Raw genomic sequence first — 24,231 nt, 5'->3', positions numbered from 1 at the left:
ATAGATTGAAAGAAGGGTAGATGGATGGATGGATGGATGGATGGATAGATGGAAAGATGGATAGATGGATAGATAGAAGATGGATATATAGATGATAGATGGATGGATGGATGGAAAGATAAATGGATAGATGGATAGATGGATGGATGGATGGATGGATGGATTGATAGATGGGTAGATGGATAGATTGGAAGATGGATGGATAGATAGATGGGTAGATGGATAGATTGGAAGGTGGATGGATAGATAGATGGGTAGATGGATAGATTGGAAGATGGATGGATAGAGAGATAGATAGATGGATGGATGGATGGATGGATGGATAGATAGATGGATAGATAGAAGATGGATTTATAGATGATAGATGGATGGATTGAAAGAAGGGTAGATGGATGGATAAATAGATAGATAGATAGATAGATAGATAGATAGATTGAAAGAAGGGTAGATGGATAGATTGGAAGATGGATGGATGGATAGATAGATAGATAGATAGATAGATAGATAGATAGATAGATAGATAGATACTGTAGATGGATAGATGAACAGATAGATAGAATATGGATAGATAGATAGATAGATAGATTGAAAGAAGGGTAGATGGATAGATTGAAAGATGGATGGATAGATGGATGGATGGATGGATGGATGGATGGATGGATGGATAGATAGATAGATGGATAGAGAGATAGATAGATGGATGGATAGATAGATAGATAGATAGATGGATGGATAGATAGATAGATAGATAGATAGATAGATAGATAGATACTGTAGATAGATAGATGAACAGATAGATAGAATATGGATAGATAGATCGATAGATAGATAGAAAGATAGATAGATAGATAGATGGATGGATGGATAGAGACAGGAAGAGGAAGAGCTTCATGTGACTGTGTTCACTGCTCTGAGTCTCAATATAAAGACAGTACACACATGTTCTGCAGGTCTGACCCGTCCTTACACACCCGACAGACGAAAGAGGCTCCTGCCAAACTGGAGTCACAGTCGGGCCAGCAGATCAGCAGCAGCACTCGCACCCGCGTCCGCTCCATATCAGGTGACACACACACACACACGCACACACACACAACACACACACACGGAGCTTTCAGTGAAAAACATTCAAAATTTGACATTAAACTGAAATTAAGTTTAAAATACCAGCATGTCTAAAACTAAATAAATAAAAATATTAAAATCAAAACTAATAACAATAACCTGAAATATATAAAAATAAAAGCTAGTTCAAAACATGAATGAAAACTATAATAGTACATGGTATTAAAATAACACTGCTCTGTTCAACATACAAGAATCATGAATTCAGCATGAAATCAAAATGTGTTTAATTGTTCTATTATTGTTGTGAATAATTCTTAAATGCATGCTACTTTTAAAATAAATGGTCTAGTAAATAGTAGAGTCATTATCACAATTACAGCTAAAATGAACTGAACCATAAAACCTTTTTTGTTACCCGAAATAAAACAAATGTTAACTGACAAAATATACAAAACAACTAACATTTCTCATTTTTATTGGACCTTAAAGTGCTGAAATAACTAAAAAAATAGCAGTAACTAAATTCTAAAAAAATGCTTTAAATTAAATGTGGAAATTATACAAAATAAAAACTAATTCAATATATGTAATATATTAGTATATAATGATATGTAATATTTAAAACTAAATAACAAAAGTCTTATAAAACTAAAAGTAGTACTACTAAAAAAAAGAAGTAAAAATAATAGAATTTTACATGATAAGAAATCTAATAAAACAACAGTGGAAGATGGTGAAGTCACTAGAAGCCCCTCGTGGTTCCTCTGTGCAGGTGGTCACGCTCTGCGGGCCGGGCCGGCTCAGAGTCTCAGTCCTCTGGTGGCGTCTCCTGAGGGGGAGTACAGCGGCCCTCTGCCCCCGCCGGGACCCCCGCTGGAGGTGCTGGGGTCCCAGAGAGGAGTGGACGAGCACTCGGCGTCCTCCGCATCACAGTCCTCAGCGCCGCTCAAAGACAAGTCCAGCCTGGCCGAGTTTGTGCCCGTGCTGACGCAGGGCTGGGCCGAGATCTTCATCCGCAGACCCTCAGGTACCACACAGATTTACCTCCTAACCTCGTCCCGGGCCGCAATTATCACCCTCTCGCTCTCAATTATGACACATTTGTGCAGGCACTAAAATTAAATCATCATAACTCCATTCCAAGGGCGTTTGAGAGGCGCATGAGTGATCTTGCGTCCCGCAGGGCATGCCATGCCATTTCCAAAGCTTCATAATAGTTTGACTCAGACCTGCCGTGCCCACGGGCCCCATTTTCCTCAGCTTTTCTCCTCCGTCTGCCTCTAAATGAAGAATAGCTCGGGAGCATTTAGCAGATTTGTATTTTTTTTTGTGCATTAATTGCGACGTGTCCTTGAGTGCTTCACTTCTTGAAGAATAACACGTGACAAGATGCTTTTTCAGTGCGGTTCATGAGGATTTCTTGTGGTTTTGTCACTATTTGTGCATTTCTTTCTTTCTCATGTCTACTTAGAACCATTTTTTTATGTTTTATATTTCTTCTTGTAATCTCTCTCTTTTGTGGTCTTTCTTTGAGTTGAGTTCAGTTTGGTTCACTTTATATTATGAGAAACAGTCAAAAGCCAAATAATAGGCTAATAATAAAGTACTCAAGTCAATCAAGTTATCAGTACTTTAAAATAAAAATAAGGTTAAAATTAAAGTGTTTGTCGTACATTTTATATATTTTATTAATAAATGCATTTAAATGTAATACAGTTAAATTAATATATTGATATAAAATGTAAAATAATTGTACTTTATCTTTATCCAAGTATTTGTTTCCGAACAGCCAAAGGCTTCCTCTCTGTGTAGGAAGTGACATCACACATTGTAACCTGTTTGTCTTCTTGATTTTTGTTTTCAAGCATTTTACACGTAACATGTAGCCTCCTCAGATCTGGTTTTAGTCCGATTTTATGATTCAAAAGTCAAATAAAAAAATAAATGATATAAAAACAAAACATGTTAAAAATGTTGTGTACTCAATATTAAACAAGGATTAGATCACACTGTGAAGTGTAAAAACTATTTAATGCATGAATTTGTTCTAATGCGTAATATACATTAGCTCTATTGTTTACATTATCTTATGTATTTTAACAGTTTTGTTCACTAAAACACATTATTACTTGCTTTTGATACTTTATTTGAACTAATTATTATTGCCTCATTGCTATTATATATGTATTTAAAGTAATTTTTAAGGCTAGTGTTCACTTCTTCCTATTTTTATTACTAAAAGAATAAGTATAATTATTTGATTACTTGAGTAATTGACAGAATAATCAACCAGTTACTTGTGACAGTCTTAATAATCACATTTATTTGTTTTCTTAAATAACTTTAATATGTCACCATGTGATGTTTTGAAGATACACCAAAGGAAATGGATTCTGAAAATATTGATCTGAGGAGTATTTCCTGTAGTATATTTGTTTCCTCTGATTAGTTTGAGTCTTCGATCATGTTTTAAAGCGTGCTCTGTAAATCTGCTCTCAGGGAACACCAGCTGGCTGATGTGTCTGGAGAACCCGCCGAGCCCCTTCTCGTCTGAGCTGGGGAACGTCCCGCTGCAGGAGCTGTCCAGTGTGCTGATGGCCATGGACGGGGTGAAGGAGCCCCAGAGCGAGGCCCCTGTGCCCCAGCCGCAGGGCAGGCCCTGTCCCATCCAGCGCTCCAACACCGGTGAGCTGCCGGCTCTCAAAACAGCACTGTTTCAGCTTATGTTCCTGGAGTTTATGGAGTAGAAATGTTAAATTCGCAAATTATTTTCCAAAAGTTTAGACATTTTTACTTAATCAGGGATATTAAAGGTGCCATAGAATGCATTGTTACCATATTTTAAATGGTTCTCTGATGTCCCCAGAGTGTGTATGCAAAAGTTTATCTCAAAATAGCTTGTTGATCTTGTGCAGATTGACCACAAAGAGGGTAACTTTATTAGTTAACATCATTAAATAATGTTCTGATTGAAGTATTAAGGTCCTTTACTTAATAATGTATAAAGCACTAATACCATACTGTAAATGTCCTGCATTGGAAATGTTAGTTAAGTATAATCAGGTATAAACATTACTTAATGTACGTATAATCAGGAATATTGATTAAAAGGTTTAAAAATGAAAAACGTGACGTGACATTCAGCCAAGTATGGTGACCCATACTCAGAATTCGTGCTCTGCATTTAACCCATCCGAAGTGCACACACACACAGCAGTGAACACACACCCGGAGCAGTGGGCAGCCATTTATGGGGGAACATTTCCTTAGAAAATGACAGTTATCCACTGTGTCCTCAGTGGTCTATGGCGACTCCTATGTTCGTTTGTGCATCCCAACACACAACACTTTTACTGGCTCTTTGGCGCTGACATTGTTTCTCCAGCAGCTAGAGCAAGAGAACAGTAATGGCGGACTGCTGCTTCTCACTCAGGGCTGTGTATATGCAAATAGGGCAGAGAGTGTCACAAATGGGCGGGACTTTCACCGACTATGACATCATAGTCTGGAACTGCTCATGTGAAGAGACTGTTCATGATATTTTGTAAATATAAAACAATGGCTGGTTTTTTCAAACACCTTATAAAAGTGATTTTTGCATTCTATGGCACCTTTAAATATGCAAAATAATTATGTGCAAGATCATGTCTGGATGTCATTAGCTGAATAAAAAGGTATACTTAATAGTATGCAGGTATGCTAGTCCAAATGAAGAGATAAAAAGTAAGAATAACAAACTACATTTACTATAATATGGCAGAAATGGTAAAACTAGTATGCTGTTTCAATGCTGTATGTTGCCTAGAATTTTTATAAAAACAGTATGTAAGAGCACACATTGTGGATATTCTTTTCTGGATTTTTATTTTTTTTCATTATCATATTTCATTTGAGTGTTTTATTTCTCTTATTGGCCGTCTCACCTCTCTCTAACATACAGTGCATGTAAGTGCCACACATTAAGAAGAGAAAGCATTTGTCCTCCACAGTCCTCTTGAAGGCGCTCTACACATCTGTCGGCCTGACTCTCTCTGACTGTTTCTGTGTGTTTCCTCTGGGTCCATGCGGTGTTGATGGCTTGGCCTGTGTTGGTTTTGTCTGGGTTTGTCGCTGCAGTGGGTGCTCTGGGCTCTCTCTGCTCCCCTGAAACACCCGGCAGGTTACACAGGAGTATATCGTGGGCAGGTAGATATGTATGTGGCTCTGAGCACGTACACGCGCCGCTCGAGAGTGTTTCTGTAGCTTCCTGTCTTCATTAACACTCAACGATCCAGATCAAAGCAACTAATCAGCGCTCAGCTCCACACAGAAACAGAGATGGGATTGATTCCTGATTCTCCTTTTCCTGGAGCTCTTTTCACTTCCCTTCACACGTTTTCTTGCGTCCGTGAATTTGACTTGAAAGGCATCTTTCTCTATTAATGTTTTCCTTCTCTATGTGTGATTTCAGTTTGATCTGCATGTTATAGCTGGACAGTGTGGATGAAAAAGGTTTTGAAGGGCTGAGACGTTTCAGTCGTTCTATTAAAATCCAGAATATAGGTATCTGACATAACTTGTCTGTTAACTTGTCTGTATTTAGTATCAATATATTTTAGGTTAAAATGTACATGAATGTGCAAGGAAAATTTTATTTTTACAGGTGATAAAAAGTTTATATTTTGTCAAATCAAATAGCTTTTTTTCTTTTCTTTTTTGCTGTCGTAATGAATTTTGAAACAATGTAGTTTTTGCAATCATAATATCATAATATCATTTGTCAAATTATTATTATTATTATTATCATTATTATATCCGTTATTACTTTTATTTTACAATATAACCATATACTGCATAATAATAATAAAAGCAGTATTTGCCTGCATTACTAGACCTTTCAGTCAGTTAAAAATATGAATTGCATGATTTGGCAATGCACTGAATTAATCTGTGCATTAATATTTAATGCATTTTGAAGGCTAATAAAAAAAATGGGATTTTCTTTATAAAAAATATTTTTTATGTAATTTTTGTAATTACAGAAAAAAAATCTAATATTATTTAGGTATTAAAATGTGTATGAAATATTCTTAAATGTCTTAGTTTTTTTTTTACTGTATCACCCAGCCATTCTTACTATTATTAGTCAGATGTAGCTAAAATGTTCAATATTAATTCAATTTTTTTAAATGATTGTTATTACCATTATCAGTTCATTTCATAATTTTATGCATTTGCTTCAAAATAGAAATTTATATTAATAAACAGCAATATTTAGCTTCATAATAGTGCTGTCAGTGTAATTAAAAAAACAACTAAATTAATGATAATATTTTATAATTACATGATATTCCGAAGGATAATAAGTCAGATAATTCAAAAGAACATTTTAAGGAAGCTCAGAACAAACATGTAAATATTAAAGGGCTGGTAAATGTTTTTATCATTATTTTTCAGACAGAGAGAGAGTTTTAGCGGTGTATGTCTGCTTCAGTTTCTTTTGTGAGCTCGACGGACCCTGCGCTAGCATACAGACCTCAAATCTAACACATATAGACATTTCACTGGGTCTCTAAAAGCATGTTCTGTAAAGCCTTTCAGTGTCAAATCCGTATTGAACCTGCTTCAACTGGATCAGCGTGTGTGTGTTTGTGCAGGTTTGGTCTCCAGATGGCTCTGCATGTGTTAGAGAGTTTCTAGACTCATCACAGATATCCTCTGCTACAGTGTGATGGGACAACATCTGGTTTCTTGTCTCTCAGATTCGGTTGTGTTGGAAGAAGCTGGACGGAGCAGAGCGACCGAGTCCAGAGAGCTGGAGGAGTTCGAGGGCGTAGCGTCTGAACCCATCTTCATGAGCGCAGCTACAACCCCAGCCGGCTTACTGAGCAGAGTGAGGGAGTCCACACCAAACACACTCAACAGTAGACAAAACACTGTTAACAGTCATGCATTACAGTATTGTGCTACTCTGTAATAAATGTAATTGTGTAAGTGACTTTGTAAGGAAAGTAATGCATTATGCTACTTTTGTGTTACGTTTTACCTGGGCTGGGCTTGCGTTATAACCCAAAGGTTATATTTTTTTGTGAGACTGAAGGCCCTTTCATACAAAAAGTGAAATGAATAAGTCACAGGCTGAAGGAGAAGTCAAATCAAATCAGTTTATTTATAAAGTACTTCTTTATAATATCAACGTGTGTCCGAAGTGTCAGTGAATAAACGGGAAAACAAATTCACTTCTGCTATTTGAAAAACTAACTCCGATATTTTCTTGTAAATTTAAAAGTAATGTTACTCTTTTTATTTAATTTAAGCAATTTTAAAACAATCTTCACATAAACTATATTATATATGCATGAACTGTACATTATATCCTCTCATTTTAAGCGAAAAAAATTTAACCAATGACTAGAACAGTACAAGAATTTATCTATTTTTTTTTGTTCTTTGATTTACATTAATGACAGCATTAATAACAGCAGGTTTCACTTTAAAATAGCGCTGTCTGTTTAAAACCACGTGCACATGATGCAGATATGACACGTATATTCTCCAAACTCTTTATGGTCATTTAAAACTACTTTTACGAGGTAACTCGGCAAATTAACTCAGTAATTCGCTCGTCGCTTAATACAGAACTGCTAATCAAGATGATCTTTTGTTTTATTAAGTTATGCCAGAAACAGCTAATCTCTTTAAAAACTGGCTTTTTTTTTTATTTATTTTTTTCATTGCATTGTTATAATTTGTAAAAGTTGTACCCACCAACTGGCGACTGACACTGTTACATTGACTCACCAACGCTGATTTTAACTCTCATTTGGCGTCGACGAGTGTTAATTTTAGACCCTGTGTATATATTTTAAATTATATAAAAATAGATATATAAATGCAATTTAAAAAAAAATATATACTATATGTTTGTGTGTATTTATATATGCATAATATATATACAGTACACACATATATATATTACATAAACAATACCTTCTCTTTTATATGTTATATATTTAACCAGACAGTATATTTATTTCACTGGCATTGATAAATCCCAGAGTGATTGCTGTCCCTCTCCTCAGTCGTCCTCCACCTCGAGTCAGGACGATGAGAAGTCGACTCTGGAGGAGGTGAGTGAGGGCGGTATCCCCATCGATCAGCCTCCGCTGGGTCTCTCCACACCGGGACATCAAGAGGCAGACGTCTCATTATCTCAGGCCACCACCCTGAGCAAATCCAGCTCGTCCCCGGAGCTGCAGACTCTCCCCGAGGCCTTCACCAAAGCTGCGGTCCAGAGCGCCGCGGACGGAGACCTGCTGAGCTCCCGGATCCCCACGGTCCAGGCCAGCGAGAGAGAGACCTCGGGAGAGAGCGTAACATCAGCCGCCCCGTCCAGCTCCAGCGTCTCCGTCTCCTCGTCCTCCACCTCCAGGATGAGGCTGGAGTTTCCCACATCTCAGCCGGGACCCCTGTCTCCCGCCGGACACAGACCCCGAGGACACACCATCTCCGTGTCCGCACCCTCGTCCCGCAGGGAGAGGAAGATGGACCGAGACTCGTACCACAACCGAGGAGGAGCATCCAACACAGAGAAGAGCTCAGGACTCAGTCCCAGGTAACATGACATCCAAACTCGTTTTCTACCTTCATTTATTCACATCAGGAAGTTTGTTTTTCATGCAATTACACTAAACGCAAACTGAAGCTTTCAAGCATGTAGTACAGTATTATTGAGTTTATGCATGAAATAATAAATGCGTAAACGCATATACAAAATATTAGTATTTCAAATAAATGCTGTTCTTTTAAACGTTTATTTCAGCAAAGAATCATGAACAAAAAACCTGATAATAATCATAAATGTTTCTTGAGCAGCAAATCAGCATATTTGATACTAGAAAGGCCTCAGTAATAACACGATAAACATCACATCAACATGCTCCTAACAAGGATTCATTATTTATTACTCACATGTCCTTAAAAATGTTATCATTGCATCAAGATCTTTTAGAAACATGTCTTTTGATTGCATCTCACTTTTAGCAGATGTTTTTTATAATGAAGATGTGCACAATGGGACATTTTGTATAAAATAATGCAAGGGAAAAGCCTCCTGTGCAATGGTGTATCAGTTCTTATCAAAACTACAACTTTTAACAGTCTATTAAGGCTTTGCGACATGGCAAAATATATTAACAACACAATAATTATGTCCCATATATTACAATATTACAAATTTAATTTACCAATAATGGGAAAAGAAAAGCTTTCCACATGTTTGTTAAACCTTGAGAATGAATGTAAAGATAATTTAATTTAATTTAATTTAATTTACAGCACCATAAAATTGGTTTCTATCAACATGTTTTTTCTTGAACTCTGTGTTTTATGTTTCAGTACAAATTTATCATTAAAAAAGTGTCTAATTAAACAAATTAATATGACTTATTTTTTAATCGGTCTTTCAAAATGTAATGAAATAAAAGCATAATTACAACAAAACATTGCACAATAAATAGCACTGTATAACTGTATAGATTAATGAAGAAGGTGTATGATATTCTTATCATTATTACTTGAAAATTACATTTTATTATACAATAGCAATATAATTCTGTCATAATTTCTTCAAGTTAAACCAGTCTTTTATTTTGACGGGTTGTCGTGAAGTCTTTCAGGTTTGCTTTGAGTCTGAGTGTGTTTTTGACAGTAGTTTTTCTGAAATGAAATGATAAACCCTTATAATAGTTAGCCTATTAGCGACAAGCACTGACTAGCTGTTGTTGCATTTATTTTTGCTTTTAGATTTATACACATCGAGTAAAAATGTCCAGAGCTTATCATCGTTTTCGGCATAAATATATAGTTTTATTGCTCAGCCCTATAATCGGCGAGCGTTGTGTAATGGATGGTGGAAAGTGTGTCTGTGATTGTTAACACACCTGTAATGTCTCTGAACAGCATCTATTTGATCCCAAGTGCTCTATTTTCTAGAAAAAGCTAGGAATTATATGGAGAGTAATGATACGGCTGCAACGCCTCATTTTTCCCTTGCTGTCATCATCTGTCGCCTCTGTTGACATGAAATCATCCTGCCTCCTTCGCTCGCTCGACTCACTTTGTGAAGTGAGGCTCTTTCTGAGTTGAGCGCCTACAGATTGTTGCCTTGAATTGGAATTAGGTGTAAATGACTGCCATCTGTCTCTGTGCGGTTCACTGCTGCACGATCGATACTCTCACTATTTATAGACCGAAGCGCAGGAAAACATCGTGAGTTTACCCAAACGGTTTTCTCCTCCGTATGTGTCTGGTTTAATGGGCTTCTGTCAGACACTAAGAGCTGTTGTCTTTCTCTCCAAACAGCTCACAATGCTTTTTGCAGTTGTCTTTAAATTGCTGTTCGATAAAAAGCATGTCTGTTTTGATAAAGCCACAATTACTTTCTATTAAGGATTGAGGGCTCTGTCACTCCTGTGTGAATAGAGACGTAAAAGGAGTAGTTTCTGTAGAGGAACATAGTTATGAATGTCCTGCTTCTGTCTTCCATGCGGCAAACACAGATGTGGATCAGATTTGTATCCTCATTTGAATATGGAGCCAAAAGAGTATCAATAAAGATAAATGCACACTCTACATTCACATATGCACACATAGGATTCATACATGCACACACATAATTCATAAATACACACACAGGATACACAAATTCGCACAAAATTCACAAATGCACACACAAAATTTAAAAAGCACAGAAGATTCACAAATGCATACAAAATTCAGAAATGCACACAAAATCCAGAAATACACACACAATTCAGAAATGCAAACAACATTTACAAATGCACTCAAGATTCACAAATGCACAGGACAAGATTCAGAAATGTATTTCTGATGCACACACACATATATCTTGATTTACAAACTGCTTGCGGTCTGTGAACTTCACTGCATTTGTGTGTGAATTTTGAGACTCCTCTGACTTGGCTCGACACACAAATGCCTTTTTTTAAACAGGGAATGATCTGCAACCAATCAGATATCTCCCTTGTTTGAGCCAATCACAAGAATGCACCCCACGTGGGGGATTGTTTACTTATAAGCCAATCAGCAAACGACTCCCTTTCCTCAGCGAACAACTCGCTTTCCACACGCAGCGAACGACTCACTTTCCTCAGCGAACGACTCACTTACCTCACGCAGCCGGCGACTCACTTTGCGCAGCCGGACACCCACTTTGCGCAGCAGGAGACTCACTTGCCGCAGCCGGAGAGTCACTTTCCTCATCGAACGATTCACTTTCCTCAGGAGTCAAGCAGCGAACGACTCACTTTCCTCAGCGAACGATTCACTCTCCTCACGAGTCACGCAGCGAACGACTCAATTTCCTCACGCAGCGAGCGACTCACTTTCCTCAGCGAACGATTCTCTTTCCTCACCCAGCAAAGTTGAACGAACGATTCCCTTTCCTCACGCAGCGATCAACTCACTTTGCGCAGCCAGAAAGTCACTTTCCTCTTGCAGCAGATCACTGACTCTCTCTTCATGTGGGGACCGAATATTATAATTAAAGTGATTTCTATATTGCATCCAAAAGAATATTTAGATATATATAAATATTTAAAAAGGTGTAAAAAAAATTATTTTATTTTACTTTCATTAAAATATTTCAATAAAATGAAATAATTGCCTATTGCAAATTTATGAATCCATGGTTAACTTTTTTTCTGCAGTCACAGTCTGGGCTATATGTATTGAGACATTTTTTAATTTATATTTTGTAAAAAAAATAATAAAAAATAAACCTGAATTGTAATCTAAACATCTGTATTTTCATACAATTTCATAAATAAGTAGGCTATAATATGCCGCACCACAGGCATATCATGCTGTGTGAATGCCTTCATGTGATTGGCTTATAAGTAAACAATCCCCCACATGGAGTGCGTTCTTGTGATTGGCTAAAAGAAGGTAGATATCTGATTGGTTGCTGATCATTCCCTGTTTAAAAAAAAGCATTTGTGTGTTGAGCCAAGTCAGGGGAGTCTCAAAATTCACACACAAATGCAGTGAAGTTCACAGACCGCAAGCAGTTTGTAAATCAATATATATGTGTGTGCGCATCAGAAATACATTTCTGAATCTTGTTCTGTGCATTTGTGAATGTTGTTTGCATTTCTGAATTGTGTGTGTTTTTCTGAATTTTGTGTGCATTTCTGAATTTTGTATGCATTTGTGAATCTTCTGTGATTTTAAATTTTGTGTGTGCATTTGTAAAGTTTGTGCACATTTGTGTATCCTGTGTGTGTATTTATGAATTATGTGTGTGCATGTATGAATCCTGTGTGTGCATATGTGAATGTAGTGTGTGCATTTATCTTTATTGATACTCTTTTGGCTCCATATTTGAAGTCGTGTTGGGGCAGATTTAATGGGTCTCGAGGTCTGCAGAGCATAACTTCTCCCGACCGAGCACTTATCCTCACACTTCTTCACCTTTAGCTGTGATCGTTTCCTGTGTGATGACACGTGATGAAAACTGTGCGGGACGTTAACTGTAGTGTGTGCGTGTGTTTGTGTGGAGGTTCAGTCTGACCTTTGCTCCTCTTCTTTCTGTCGAAAGCTTCGTCTTCCTGCAGCTCTATCACTCTCCGTTCTTTGGCAGTGAAGCCAACAAACCCCTCCTGCTGCCCAAAACTCAGGTGAGGACACCATCTCTCTTATAACTGGGCAAATCTCCCATATACTTCACATCTAAAGTCACACCAAATTAAAAACTTTAAATTGTTATAAATAAATATATATATATATATATAAAATGTTTATATATGTGTGTGTGTATGCATATTATCCATGGTAATAGTATTTGTTATAATTTATTAATTTATGCAGATTTTGGTTTAAAAAAAAACTGGATAAGATCAGGGTTATTATCAGTATTAACAATACTAGTAAAATAATAGTAATACACTATAATAATAATATAATACCTATACCTATTATTATTTAGTATTGTTTATCTCTGCTACTACTAACCATATTAATAGTTATTATTTTTTTCAATTTTTTATATATGTAAATAATATGCAATGTTTTATATAATTTAACAGTTTAATGTATCCATTATTATAGTATTTGTTATTTATGCAGATTTTTGTTTTAAAATCTGGATAGGGTCAGGGTTATTATTTATAACTAAAACATTTTCATCAATCAAAATAAAACCAGCATCAACTAAATAAAATAAACAAATAAATACATATTTTGGCGAGCCAACATTTCACATTTTAGTGTAAGTTGTGTATTCAAATAACTATTACTAAAAAATAAATAAAAACTAGTGCGGCCAAACAATTAATCACTCTTAATCACATCCAAAATAAGCACATTTGTTTACGTAATATATGTGTAAATTGTGTATATTTATTAAGTGTGTGTGTGTGTATATATATATATATATATATATATATATATATATATATATATATATAAAGACACACATACAGTTTATATTTAAAAATATTTACATATATATATATATATATATATATATATATATATATATATATATAAATATATATATATATAAATGTAGCATTTTTCTTAAATATATACATGAATGTGTGTGTCTTTATTTATATATATAATAAATATAAACAGCACACACACATATATAATGTAAACAATTTTTTTACTTTGGATGTGATTAATGCCGATTAATTGTTTGACAGCACTAATAAAAAAACGTTAAGAAATTGACCAAAACAACATAAAAAAATGCTAAAATGTTAAACTATAAAATCAAAACAAATGTTACAAATAAAAATATAAAAAATACTAACAAAAATATATAATGGTATATCAACGGTACTAAAATATCACTGTGTAGGATAGGACTGGATCAGACTGAATTACAGAATGGCTATGTATTACAGTAATGAGAACTTAAAGGGAAAATAATGATATTAATTTATACAAATAATTTTCTAAAAGAATCTACTTATATATATATATATATATATAGACAAAAAAGTAATATAATAATAAAAAATCTATAGAAATAATTTTTAGATTTCATTCTATAATTTGGATGTAGATGTATGTTTTTCTTTGAGACTGACCCAATCCCTTTCTATGTACCTCTTCATCGTCTTCACATGAATGTTGTTCCCAGCTGATCGATCGAGCCGTTAAGGTCCTGGACCAGATGCCTCCGTACGACACTCATAAGATCGGCGTGGTGTTTGTAGGAGCCGGGCAGGTAGAGTCACGTTCTGCTGCTTCAGAGCTCGCTGGAAGGCTGTGTGATTGACCGTTGTGTTGTGTTGACCAGGCCAATAACGAGGTGTCCATCCTGTCCAACGAGTACGGCTCCAACCGCTACGCTCAGTTCCTCACCGGCCTGGGAAAGCTCATCCACCTGAAGGACTGCGACCCCGACCAGATCTTCCTGGGAGGACTGGATCAGTACGGAGACGACGGAGAGTTCACCTACTGCTGGCACGATGACATCATGCAAGGTCAGGCCAGAATCAGGGTCACCAAAAAAAATAACCAAATAACAACAGCTTTCATTGATCTAAATAATCATTATACTGTTACATGTTAAAATGCTAACACTTTACAACGAGCTTCATTAGTAGATGTCACATTACTATTTATAACTATTTATTAACAAAACAAAAAGAAAGTTCCTAGAAGAACGTAATAAATAAAAGCACACCTGTGGAAATGTCAGATATGTGAAACATGATGTATTTATGCCAGGCTTTGAGTGTTATTATGTGAAGTTCATAAAGAGGAGATGTTAATGTAGGTGTTTGTTCCTCTGCAGCGATCTTCCACATAGCCACTCTGATGCCGAACCGCGAGAGCGACAAGGGCTGCTGCAATAAGAAACGCCACATCGGGAACGACTTCGTGGTGGTGGTGTACAATGACTCCGGAGAGGAGTACAAACTCGGCACCATCAAGGTGTGTGTGAGAGAGTCCACATGCATCTCATTTCTGTTTCTGCATCATTTTTAAATGATGATATTGTGTTTAGGGTCAGTTCAACTTCGTGGAGGTGCTTATAAAGCCTCTGGACTACGAGAGTAACCTGGTGACGCTGCAGTGCCGGAAAGGTGAAACAAGCGCTTAGATTCAGAGAGATGTGTGTGTGTGTGTGTGTGTGCGCTCTGTAACGCTGTAGCTCCTCCTCTTCTCTCAGATCTGGAGGGTTTGGTGGACACCAGTGTGGCGAAGATCGTTTCTGACCGCAATCTACCGCTGCTCGTGAGACAGATGGCACTCCACGCCAACGTGAGACTCCTTCTTGTCTTTTGTATCTTTTTTTCTGTGTCTTATGGAAGCTTAAATCGGCCACAGAATAAAACATTTATCTTTTCTAAATTTGGACGTTTTACCCTGAAGTCTGAGTTCATATCTCACAATTCAGAGTTCTGACTTTTCCCTTGGAATTCTGACTTTCAAATTTCTCCTCACAATTCAGATTTTTCCCCTTGGTTAACCATTAAATTATTTATTTATTTTTTCTGGGAATTGTAAGTTTACATCTCACAGTTTTGAATTTCTTTCTTGGATTTTTACGGGGTTTTTTTCTCACAATTCAGGTAAAAAAAAAAAAAAAAAAACTTAAATATTCATTTTATTGTTTATCTGAGTTTTTAGTTTACATCTGACAGTCTTTTTTACACAACAGAATAAAAAAGAGATTTATAGACAGAGAAAAAAAGTGAAAAAATGTATCAGAATTGAGAGCTAAAAAGTTGCAGATACCATTTTATTTATTTTTTTGTTCCACGGTGGAAACAAGCTTCCATAGTTATATTTACACACAGATGTTGTTGACCTCTGCCCCTTGTGATTTATTGTGATTAATCATATTCAAACATTTTTGTTTACATAATATGTGTGTGTGTGTGCATATGTATTATGTATATATAAATACACATACAGTATATATTTAAAAAATATTTACATGTATTTACATGTACATATTTATATTCATGTTATTTATATATATATATATATATATACAGTCTTGTTCAAAATAATAGCAGTACAATGTGACTAACCAGAATAATCAAGGTTTTTCGTATATTTTTTTATTGCTACGTGGCAAACAAGTTACCAGTAGGTTCAGTAGATTCTCAGAAAACAAATGAGACCCAGCATTCATGATATGCACGCTCTTAAGGCTGTGCAATTGGGCAATTAGTTGAATTAGTTGAAAGGGGTGTGTTCAAAAAAATAGCAGTGTGGCATTCAATCACTGAGGTCATCAATTTTGTGAAGAAACGAGCTCAGCCAATGATCACCTCCAGGATGATCAAAGACAGTCTGGAGTTACCTGTAAGTACTGTGACAGTTAGAAGACGTCTGTGTGAAGCTAATCTATTTTCAAGAATCCCCCGCAAAGTCCCTCTGTTAAAAAAAAGGCATGTGCAGAAGAGGTTACAATTTGCCAAAGAACACATCAACTGGCCTAAAGAGAAATGGAGGAACATTTTGTGGACTGATGAGAGTAAAATTGTTCTTTTTGGGTCCAAGGGCCACAGGCAGTTTGTGAGACGACCCCCAAACTCTGAATTCAAGCCACAGTACACAGTGAAGACAGTGAAGCATGGAGGTGCAAGCATCATGATATGGGCATGTTTCTCCTACTATGGTGTTGGGCCTATTTATCGCATACCAGGGATCATGGATCAGTTTGCATATGTTAAAATACTTGAAGAGGTCATGTTGCCCTATGCTGAAGAGGACATGCCCTTGAAATGGTTGTTTCAACAAGACAATGACCCAAAACACACTAGTAAACGGGCAAAGTCTTGGTTCCAAACCAACAAAATTAATGTTATGGAGTGGCCAGCCCAATCTCCAGACCTTAATCCAATTGAGAACTTGTGGGGTGATATCAAAAATGCTGTTTCTGAAGCAAAACCAAGAAATGTGAATGAATTGTGGAATGTTGTTAAAGAATCATGGAGTGGAATAACAGCTGAGAGGTGCCACAAGTTGGTTGACTCCATGCCACACAGATGTCAAGCAGTTTTAAAAAACTGTGGTCATACAACTAAATATTAGTTTAGTGATTCACAGGATTGCTAAATCCCAGAAAAAAAATGTTTGTACAAAATAGTTTTGAGTTTGTACAGTCAAAGGTAGACACTGCTATTTTTTTTAACACACCCCTTTCAACTAATTGCCCAATTGCACAGCCTTAAGAGCGTGCATATCATGAATGCTGGGTCTCATTTGTTTTCTGAGAATCTACTGAACCTACTGGTAACTTGTTTGCCACGTAGCAATAAAAAATATACTAAAAACCTTGATTATTCTGGTTAGTCACATTGTACTGCTATTATTTTGAACAAGACTGTATATATATATATATATATATATTATATATAAACACATTTTTTTAATTAAAATTAATTTCTTAATTATATACATGTATGTGTGTGTATTTATATATACATAAATATATACAGTGCATACACATATTACGTAAACAAATAGTTTTATTTTGAATGCGATTAATCATGATTAATCATTTGACAGCATTTTTTTTTATGCAAAAAAAAAAAAGGCCTTTTCTTTTTCTGTCTGACAGCATTGTATGTAATTCATTCACTTAACATTGAGAAAAGAGTTAAAATGCTTAAACCAGAAATGTTTGCTAGGTTACTTCTAATTTTTTTTTTTTTTGTGAGTACTTTTTACTTTCACTCAGGTATGTTTTGGGCTAGATACATGGACTTTAAATTGAGCAACACATCACATTACTTCCATGTGAGTGTGATTTTCTGAGTACTTTTCACATCCCTGATTGTGGATGTCATAATCTGAGCTGTTAGTTATGTGGAAAGGATGCAGAGCGAGCGCAGTAATAACAGTGTTTGCCTTAACAGGAAGCACTAATAAAGACGCAGTCTGTTTAACATACTGTAAATCTGCAGTTTTTCTGGGGTAGTTTTCTTCCCACCTACTGCTGATAACGTGAGAGCTGTCTGGGCTCTGAGGCCCTCCGAATCACTGCCAGCTCCAGGAGAGAGCGCCCGCACAGCCCACTGCACACACGCAGGTCAGGGGAGGATACACGCAGAACTCAGGTTTCACCCGGTAGGGACACACACTGTTTTGGGTGGACTTTTAACTTTCTGTTTCCATGGTTACAACGGAACTTTAGGAGACAGAAAGCACTTTAGTTTGGGAATTTATGTGCAATCCTGGCACCATGTTGCTATCCTAAATCAGCATGTGTTCCAGCATACGGCACTCGCCCCTCACAGTCCAATCAACATCTGACAGAGAAAGTCTGGTCCAATGCTAAATTCAGAAGGTGGTCACAGCTTGTGTTTTCATTCTTCAAGCAGTAATTTCAAATGATCACATTGCATTCGAACCTTTCTAATGAGAGTTTTTGTCTTGTGTAGATGGCATCGCTGGTGCACCAGTGCAGAGCCAATCCATCAGACGCCTACGCTTCGAAATGGTTGGCCAGATTGAGACACATCAAGAGGATCAGGACACGGGTACCAAAGCTCAAATATAGGATTTCTTGATCTAGATTTAACTTTTGAATATGAATATAGCGTCATTCAAAAGTTTGGGATCAGTACGTTAAGTTTCATCTGCTCATCAAGGCTGCATCTATTTGATCAAATATACATAAAAACAGTATTATTGTGAAATATTACTGCAGTTTCAAATAATGGTTTTCTATGTTTATAATCTTTAAAATAAGCTGTATTTTCTGCATCATTACTCCTCAGTGTCACATGATCCTTCAGAAATCACTCTAATAGGCTGATTTATTATAATTGTTGAAAACAGTGAAGTTGTGATACTTTTTTCAGGATACGTTGGTGAATAAAAAGTTCAAAAGAACAGCTTTTATTTAAAATATACATTTTTTTTGTAACAATATACACTACGCTTAAAAAGTTGGAGGTCAGTATATTATAAACGTAATATACGTATTTAAAAAAAAAAAGAAATTAATACTTTTATGCAGCAAGGATGTGTTCAATTGATAACAAGTGATAGTAAAGACATAACATAAACATAGCCCCAAATTTTTGTTTGGTAGTATAATGTGTATATATTTCTATATCACATGGATGATGTTTTGTCCATCGACAGGCTCAGGAGGAAATTCAGTCCCGCCCCACTCACGCGGTCTCTCTGACCCAAAGCCACGCCCCCATGCAGAATAAACCCGCCCACCAGCCCCCCGGCTCTGCTTCGAACCCAGACGCCGGCCAGAGGAAGAGGCTGGTGTCCACCGTCGACGATTTCACAGACTTTGTCTAGTGAGAGACCAGAGAAGTGTTTTAAATCGAGACCGAGAGACGCTGCGTTCCCATCAGTCCAGACGAACCAATCCACTCCTGAAGGCGAAGGGCAGAGAGGTTTGGTGTTAGTAAGATTTGATCACCTTTAAAACTACCCAACATGCCACAGGAAGTAAGAGATCCGCTCAGCCGGGACACAGCTTCACTCTACGCTGTGACTGTATGAATGAATTTCCCAAAGCGCTGCTCTGACTGCTGACAGATGGATGTAAAGCAGAACGACTAAATTGCACACGCACACGGTTAACACGCTTTCCTTTCTCTGCCCATCTTCACCCAAGCGTTTCTTTCTCTAGAGCAAACTTGTGTTCACACACTCATTTCCTCTTGTTGTTTTTCTCTGAATATATCAAAATGTTCTGTGATATTAACGGTCCAACCATTTTGCTTGGTTCCTGTTGTTTTCTTTGTGTTTGATGGTTATTGCTTATGTAATGAGTTTCTAATAGAACAACAGATTTGCAGAACAACAGCTAGTACGGTAAACCACATCAGAAGTGTGTGTGCATGTGTGCGCTTCGCTACCAAATAAAACACTCAAATCTGCAAATACTGCTGTCGTTTAGAGTCTACTTTCACTTTTTTTACCACTATTGTCTTATACATAATTGTTTTATAGCCTATATTAAATGTATGTAGATCACCGTAATTAATTCAGTAAGTAATCATGCATCACACTCAACAATGCCTGTTAATTTACACATTTAAAGTTGTGATTTGAATCAGTATCTTGAATTGAAGCCCCACAGGAACCACGGATGCTCAGCTGTCATTCTTTATTTGACTTTGTCAAGTGCAAAAGCATGTAAAGCGAAGTGCTACAGCGTTACAAGTACAACAACACAATTCAACACACGATGTCAAACTTGAAATCAACACATGACTGTACCTTCAGCATTTAATACCACAAAAATAAGACTTTACAATATCGCATGCAAGTATGTTTTGACACTTGTGACTGGTTTGAAATGACTGATTGTGCTGTGTGCAGTTCTGTTGGAAATAGCAATGCTTTCATTCCCTTTTTGGGTCTTATTTTTTCCTTTGGCCAAAGCATTTGTGTGAAATGATTGAACAAGAACAAGATTAAAACAATGCATTCAAACTCGAATACAATATTTACATCAGGGCACACCAATATGTACAGATAAACATGACCTTTCTAAACCTCATCTTGAATGGCCTGAATAAGAACATTACTGTAGTGGAAGTGACCTTTGACAGAATCAAAACTCCTTGTAGAGGATATTTTCGAGTGCTTAAGCAAATCATCACTCTAAACTACATTGATTTCAACATATGAGACCTCAATACATGTATTGTTTAAAGTGGAAAACAACAAACAAAAAAATCAAATCCTGGGTGGGTTTTTAAAAAGAAGGTCCCTGAGAATCGTCACGGTAAACAATGATTTAATACTTCACAAAAGACATCGTAAAACACATTGTAGAAACAAAAAAATGAAAATGAATTGTAATATCCTGATGTAGCTTGTGTATAATACTCAAAGAGAATAGTTCTGGAAAGTTAGTACATACTAGTTTAAAATATGGCAGAGCACTAAAGCTGGACATTGAAATAAAGTGCTAAGTTCAAAAGAAACTTGAGTTAACTTCTTGTTACTTGAGTTGCAAGCTTTGGCAAAATTATACGCAGAGTATTGCTGTTGTAATTATCTCTTATGTTCGTACCAAGCTTATTTGATTATTTCTACAAAACATTTTCCATAACACATTCAAATTAAATCACACTGATGCCGTCACAATCATTCATATTATAACATCAACACAAAGTGCTTTTTAAATTAATTTCAAAACATCATAGAAGGCAGCAACAAACATACTTCCATTTATCACAAGCTGGTTTTTCATTCATTAACAAACTACTTAACAATAATAAGGCTTTATGGAACATCGCTTTTACCTGCTGGAATAACAAATCCCCATACATAGGATTCTGGGAGATGTGCTTGAATGAGGGATGTACCTTTGTCTTTATTCCGTCTCAACTTTTTACTTACTTCATCCAACATTTAATGTCCTACTATTACGTTATCCCAAATTTTTATTCTCCCTTTAAATTCACACTTTCTGACATGCTTTCCCTTCTCTCAGTTTTCCTTCTAATATCTTCTTCTCTCATTCGCCCTCTGGTCCATTTCGCTCTGAGAAACCTCTGAATGGAGCTGACATGCAATTATGTCAGAGAAATATATTTGAAATCCTGAGGATTACTAGTTGTTTAGCACCCTGATGGCCTCTTCAGAAGTATGTTAGTGTGAGTGTATAAGTGTAGGTGGGTAAATTGTACAAATTCATATGTTTTCTGATATGTTTTTCGCAAAATGCCATTATATTAAGAAGCATGAATTATGCATAAGTACCTCGAAGCATAGCTCTATATTTATGTAATGGCATCAAATATGTACCTGCAATCTGGGTGTGTTTTTATGTCTGTATGTGTGCGATTTTGTCAGTGTGAGCCCTTTTTGAATAAGCTGTGCCTATTCTGCATCAATGGGCGATACATATACCCATGACCTTAAGATAGCTTCCTTTAACAACACAAAAAAGAACCTAACTAAAAACATTGTACAAGAAATACCATCAAGCTTTAACTATCCTGCATCAACGGGCATACTATTGTAGTCCTTCATTGCCTCTTCCAAGAGTTTGTTTTGTTGTTGCGACAGCACAAGGTGTGCTCTTGTCGGTTTCAACCCAGTTGACCACCAGGGTCAAGAGGTCGGACTTGAGGTCACTGCAATTGGGGAAGGAAAAGGGAAACTTGCATTAACTGGAACGTCTTGAGGATTGTAGAAACCATGGTGACCTGCACCCAGTTTCCATCTTGAGACTTTTAATAAGGCTGTACAAATCAAAAGACTTGTGGGTTGGAACTTAAGGCTATGGTGTATTATTTCGTTTTAAGCAACTAGTATTGCTTTCGCTCTTCTTGAGGGCCTGGTTACAAAACCTGCTGTCACCAGGTCCTCCTTTCTTCATGAAATGCTGTAACCCTTGAGCTTCAACATTCCTCGAGTTCCTAAGCCTTACAACTCAATTCCAAATCCCTGCCTGTACTTATGAACTGACTGGTGAAACCTTGGGGTCTCAAGGTTTGGGGTGTCCTGAGATAGGTCTGTCTGTGTTGGGGTGCACCTTATTTTTAAGTGGGGGAGGTTTGTGCTTGCGTTTGCGGGTGGGATTCGTAGTAGTGTGTGCAGGGTGCCGGAAAACGCTGGAGGGAAGGTTCTCAGTGTTGGTGGGAGAAATCCACTCATGGGAACGAGGGATCGGTACAGGGGTAGTTATGGCAGAAACAGGAGCAGTTGAGGAAGTGGATGATGGAGTGGGAACAGGGGAAGGGATGGGTTTGTTGGCACAGCCAGCAACCTCAGATTCCCTTTGGAAATTTGGGTCCACCTTGTTGGAGGTTCCTTTTACTTTATGAGAAGACTTGTCTGCCTTTTGGCCTTTAGGTTGACTACTGTCCCGCTCAGGTGGACTTGCTTTGAGGGGACCCGAGTCCACCTTGCGAGGGTCTTTCTCAGTCTTGTCAACATCTGCCACCATGGTACTAGGGGTTTCTTGAGTTGTTTGGAGACTATAGGTCCTGTGGGGATTCAAGTCCATCTTATTGGGGGTTGTGGGAAGAGAACTTGTGGTTTGTGAGAACTTCTCTGTTTTCCTTGATCTTCGATCTCTCTTGTGAGGATTTCTCTCAGATGCATGTGCACTTATTACAGTTCTCGGTGGAGATAAGCTACTCTCTGCCACTTGTGTACTCCTGTCTGTCCCCTTGTATCTATGTCTCTTCTGTCCTGCAGACTCCAGACTTCTGTGGCGGCGTACCCCTCTGCCCCGTCCTCTACTCTTCCTCAGCAGTCTCTCTAGGCGACACTCTGTTCGATACAGTTCCTCTGTGGCGTGGGTCACCCGGTCCAGCTGCAGAAGCAAAGCATCGAATGCTGGGTGGATTCTGCGTAGAGTTGCCTCCATCTCAGCTCTCTCCTTCCAGCCTTGGCCTCCAACTATCACCCCAAGACCTAAAGTGAGGCCAAGTCCAAGACCTGGGGCCTCAGCCAGACTGCAAGGGCTGCTGGATGTGGGACACCAGGAGGCCTCAGATCCTCCGTCAATGCTGTCGGGAGTTGGGGGAGCCTCAGGAGTGTCAAGAGGAGGAAGACACAAGGACTTGCAGTCACTAGTTGAAGAGGAACGTGAAGGAGGGAGCTCCATACCTTCAAACCGCACCTTGTGCCGGAACTGTTGGTGAAGAGAGGCATAGTGGGTCAAAAGAAGGTGGTGGTAATTTAAAGGATAAAGGTATGCGATGAAGGTTTACCCTGGAGGACATGTGATTCAACAACACTAGAGTATCAATAAGAACCAAGCACTCTTTTATCCAAAGCAATTTACTGAATTATTTTATAAAGACAATCCCATGGAATTGAGCTCATGGTTCATTCTTTGGAGAGTTTTACCAGCAACCATTTACTCACCCTGAGCTTTAGCCAAACCCAAAGTTACTAAGATTCAGCTTTATCAAGACCTAGTGATTCAGGGTGAATCTTTTCTACTTCTACTTCTACTTTGCTTGGGATGAAGGCCCTCTACAAGTATACTATCAATATATGGAAGGGAAAATGGGATCAGTGGATAATTGAGCTATTCAATTTTGGTAAAAGTGCCTCAGATAAAAAACATCAACTTGTGATTCCATAAACCTACGCTGAGTTCATAAATACATCAGATGCATGTTAGAAGACCTAATTCTTGACATGCTACATTGGTAACACCTTTCATTAGACAAAAGCGCAGGG

General features: G+C 37.3%; 2 protein-coding genes across 3 annotated transcripts in view; one reads left to right on the top strand and one right to left on the bottom strand.

Moving 5' to 3' along the window:
- LOC113076699 (tuberin-like) overlaps positions 1–19,959 on the top strand; it is a 42,299-nt gene extending 22,340 nt beyond the window's left edge. Inside the window, exons 29-42 of one of the 2 annotated variants that reach the window (XM_026249380.1) lie at positions 951–1,063; positions 1,841–2,095; positions 3,568–3,753; positions 5,185–5,253; positions 6,810–6,940; positions 8,130–8,662; positions 12,668–12,746; positions 14,219–14,305; positions 14,378–14,564; positions 14,879–15,018; positions 15,092–15,170; positions 15,257–15,348; positions 18,486–18,584; positions 19,195–19,959. In XM_026249380.1, the coding sequence (XP_026105165.1) occupies positions 951–1,063; positions 1,841–2,095; positions 3,568–3,753; positions 5,185–5,253; positions 6,810–6,940; positions 8,130–8,662; positions 12,668–12,746; positions 14,219–14,305; positions 14,378–14,564; positions 14,879–15,018; positions 15,092–15,170; positions 15,257–15,348; positions 18,486–18,584; positions 19,195–19,365 (2,221 nt within the window). In that variant the 3' untranslated portion in view covers positions 19,366–19,959. The remainder of the gene's footprint in view (positions 1–950; positions 1,064–1,840; positions 2,096–3,567; positions 3,754–5,184; positions 5,254–6,809; positions 6,941–8,129; positions 8,663–12,667; positions 12,747–14,218; positions 14,306–14,377; positions 14,565–14,878; positions 15,019–15,091; positions 15,171–15,256; positions 15,349–18,485; positions 18,585–19,194) is intronic. The other variant, XM_026249381.1, reaches the window with a different exon arrangement.
- Positions 19,960–20,165: 206 nt separating this feature from the next.
- LOC113076698 (polycystin-1-like) overlaps positions 20,166–24,231 on the bottom strand; it is a 71,403-nt gene continuing 67,337 nt past the window's right edge. Inside the window, exon 48 of the mRNA XM_026249379.1 lies at positions 20,166–23,674. Coding sequence (XP_026105164.1) covers positions 22,520–23,674 — 1,155 coding nt within the window. The 3' untranslated portion in view covers positions 20,166–22,519. The remainder of the gene's footprint in view (positions 23,675–24,231) is intronic.

The sequence above is a fragment of the Carassius auratus genome, unplaced genomic scaffold (assembly GCF_003368295.1).
Source record: "Carassius auratus strain Wakin unplaced genomic scaffold, ASM336829v1 scaf_tig00021008, whole genome shotgun sequence".
In the NCBI taxonomy this organism is placed as follows: Eukaryota; Metazoa; Chordata; class Actinopteri; order Cypriniformes; family Cyprinidae; genus Carassius; species Carassius auratus.
Note: the sequence above shows the minus strand (reverse complement) of the source record. Positions and strands in the feature narration are given on the sequence as shown.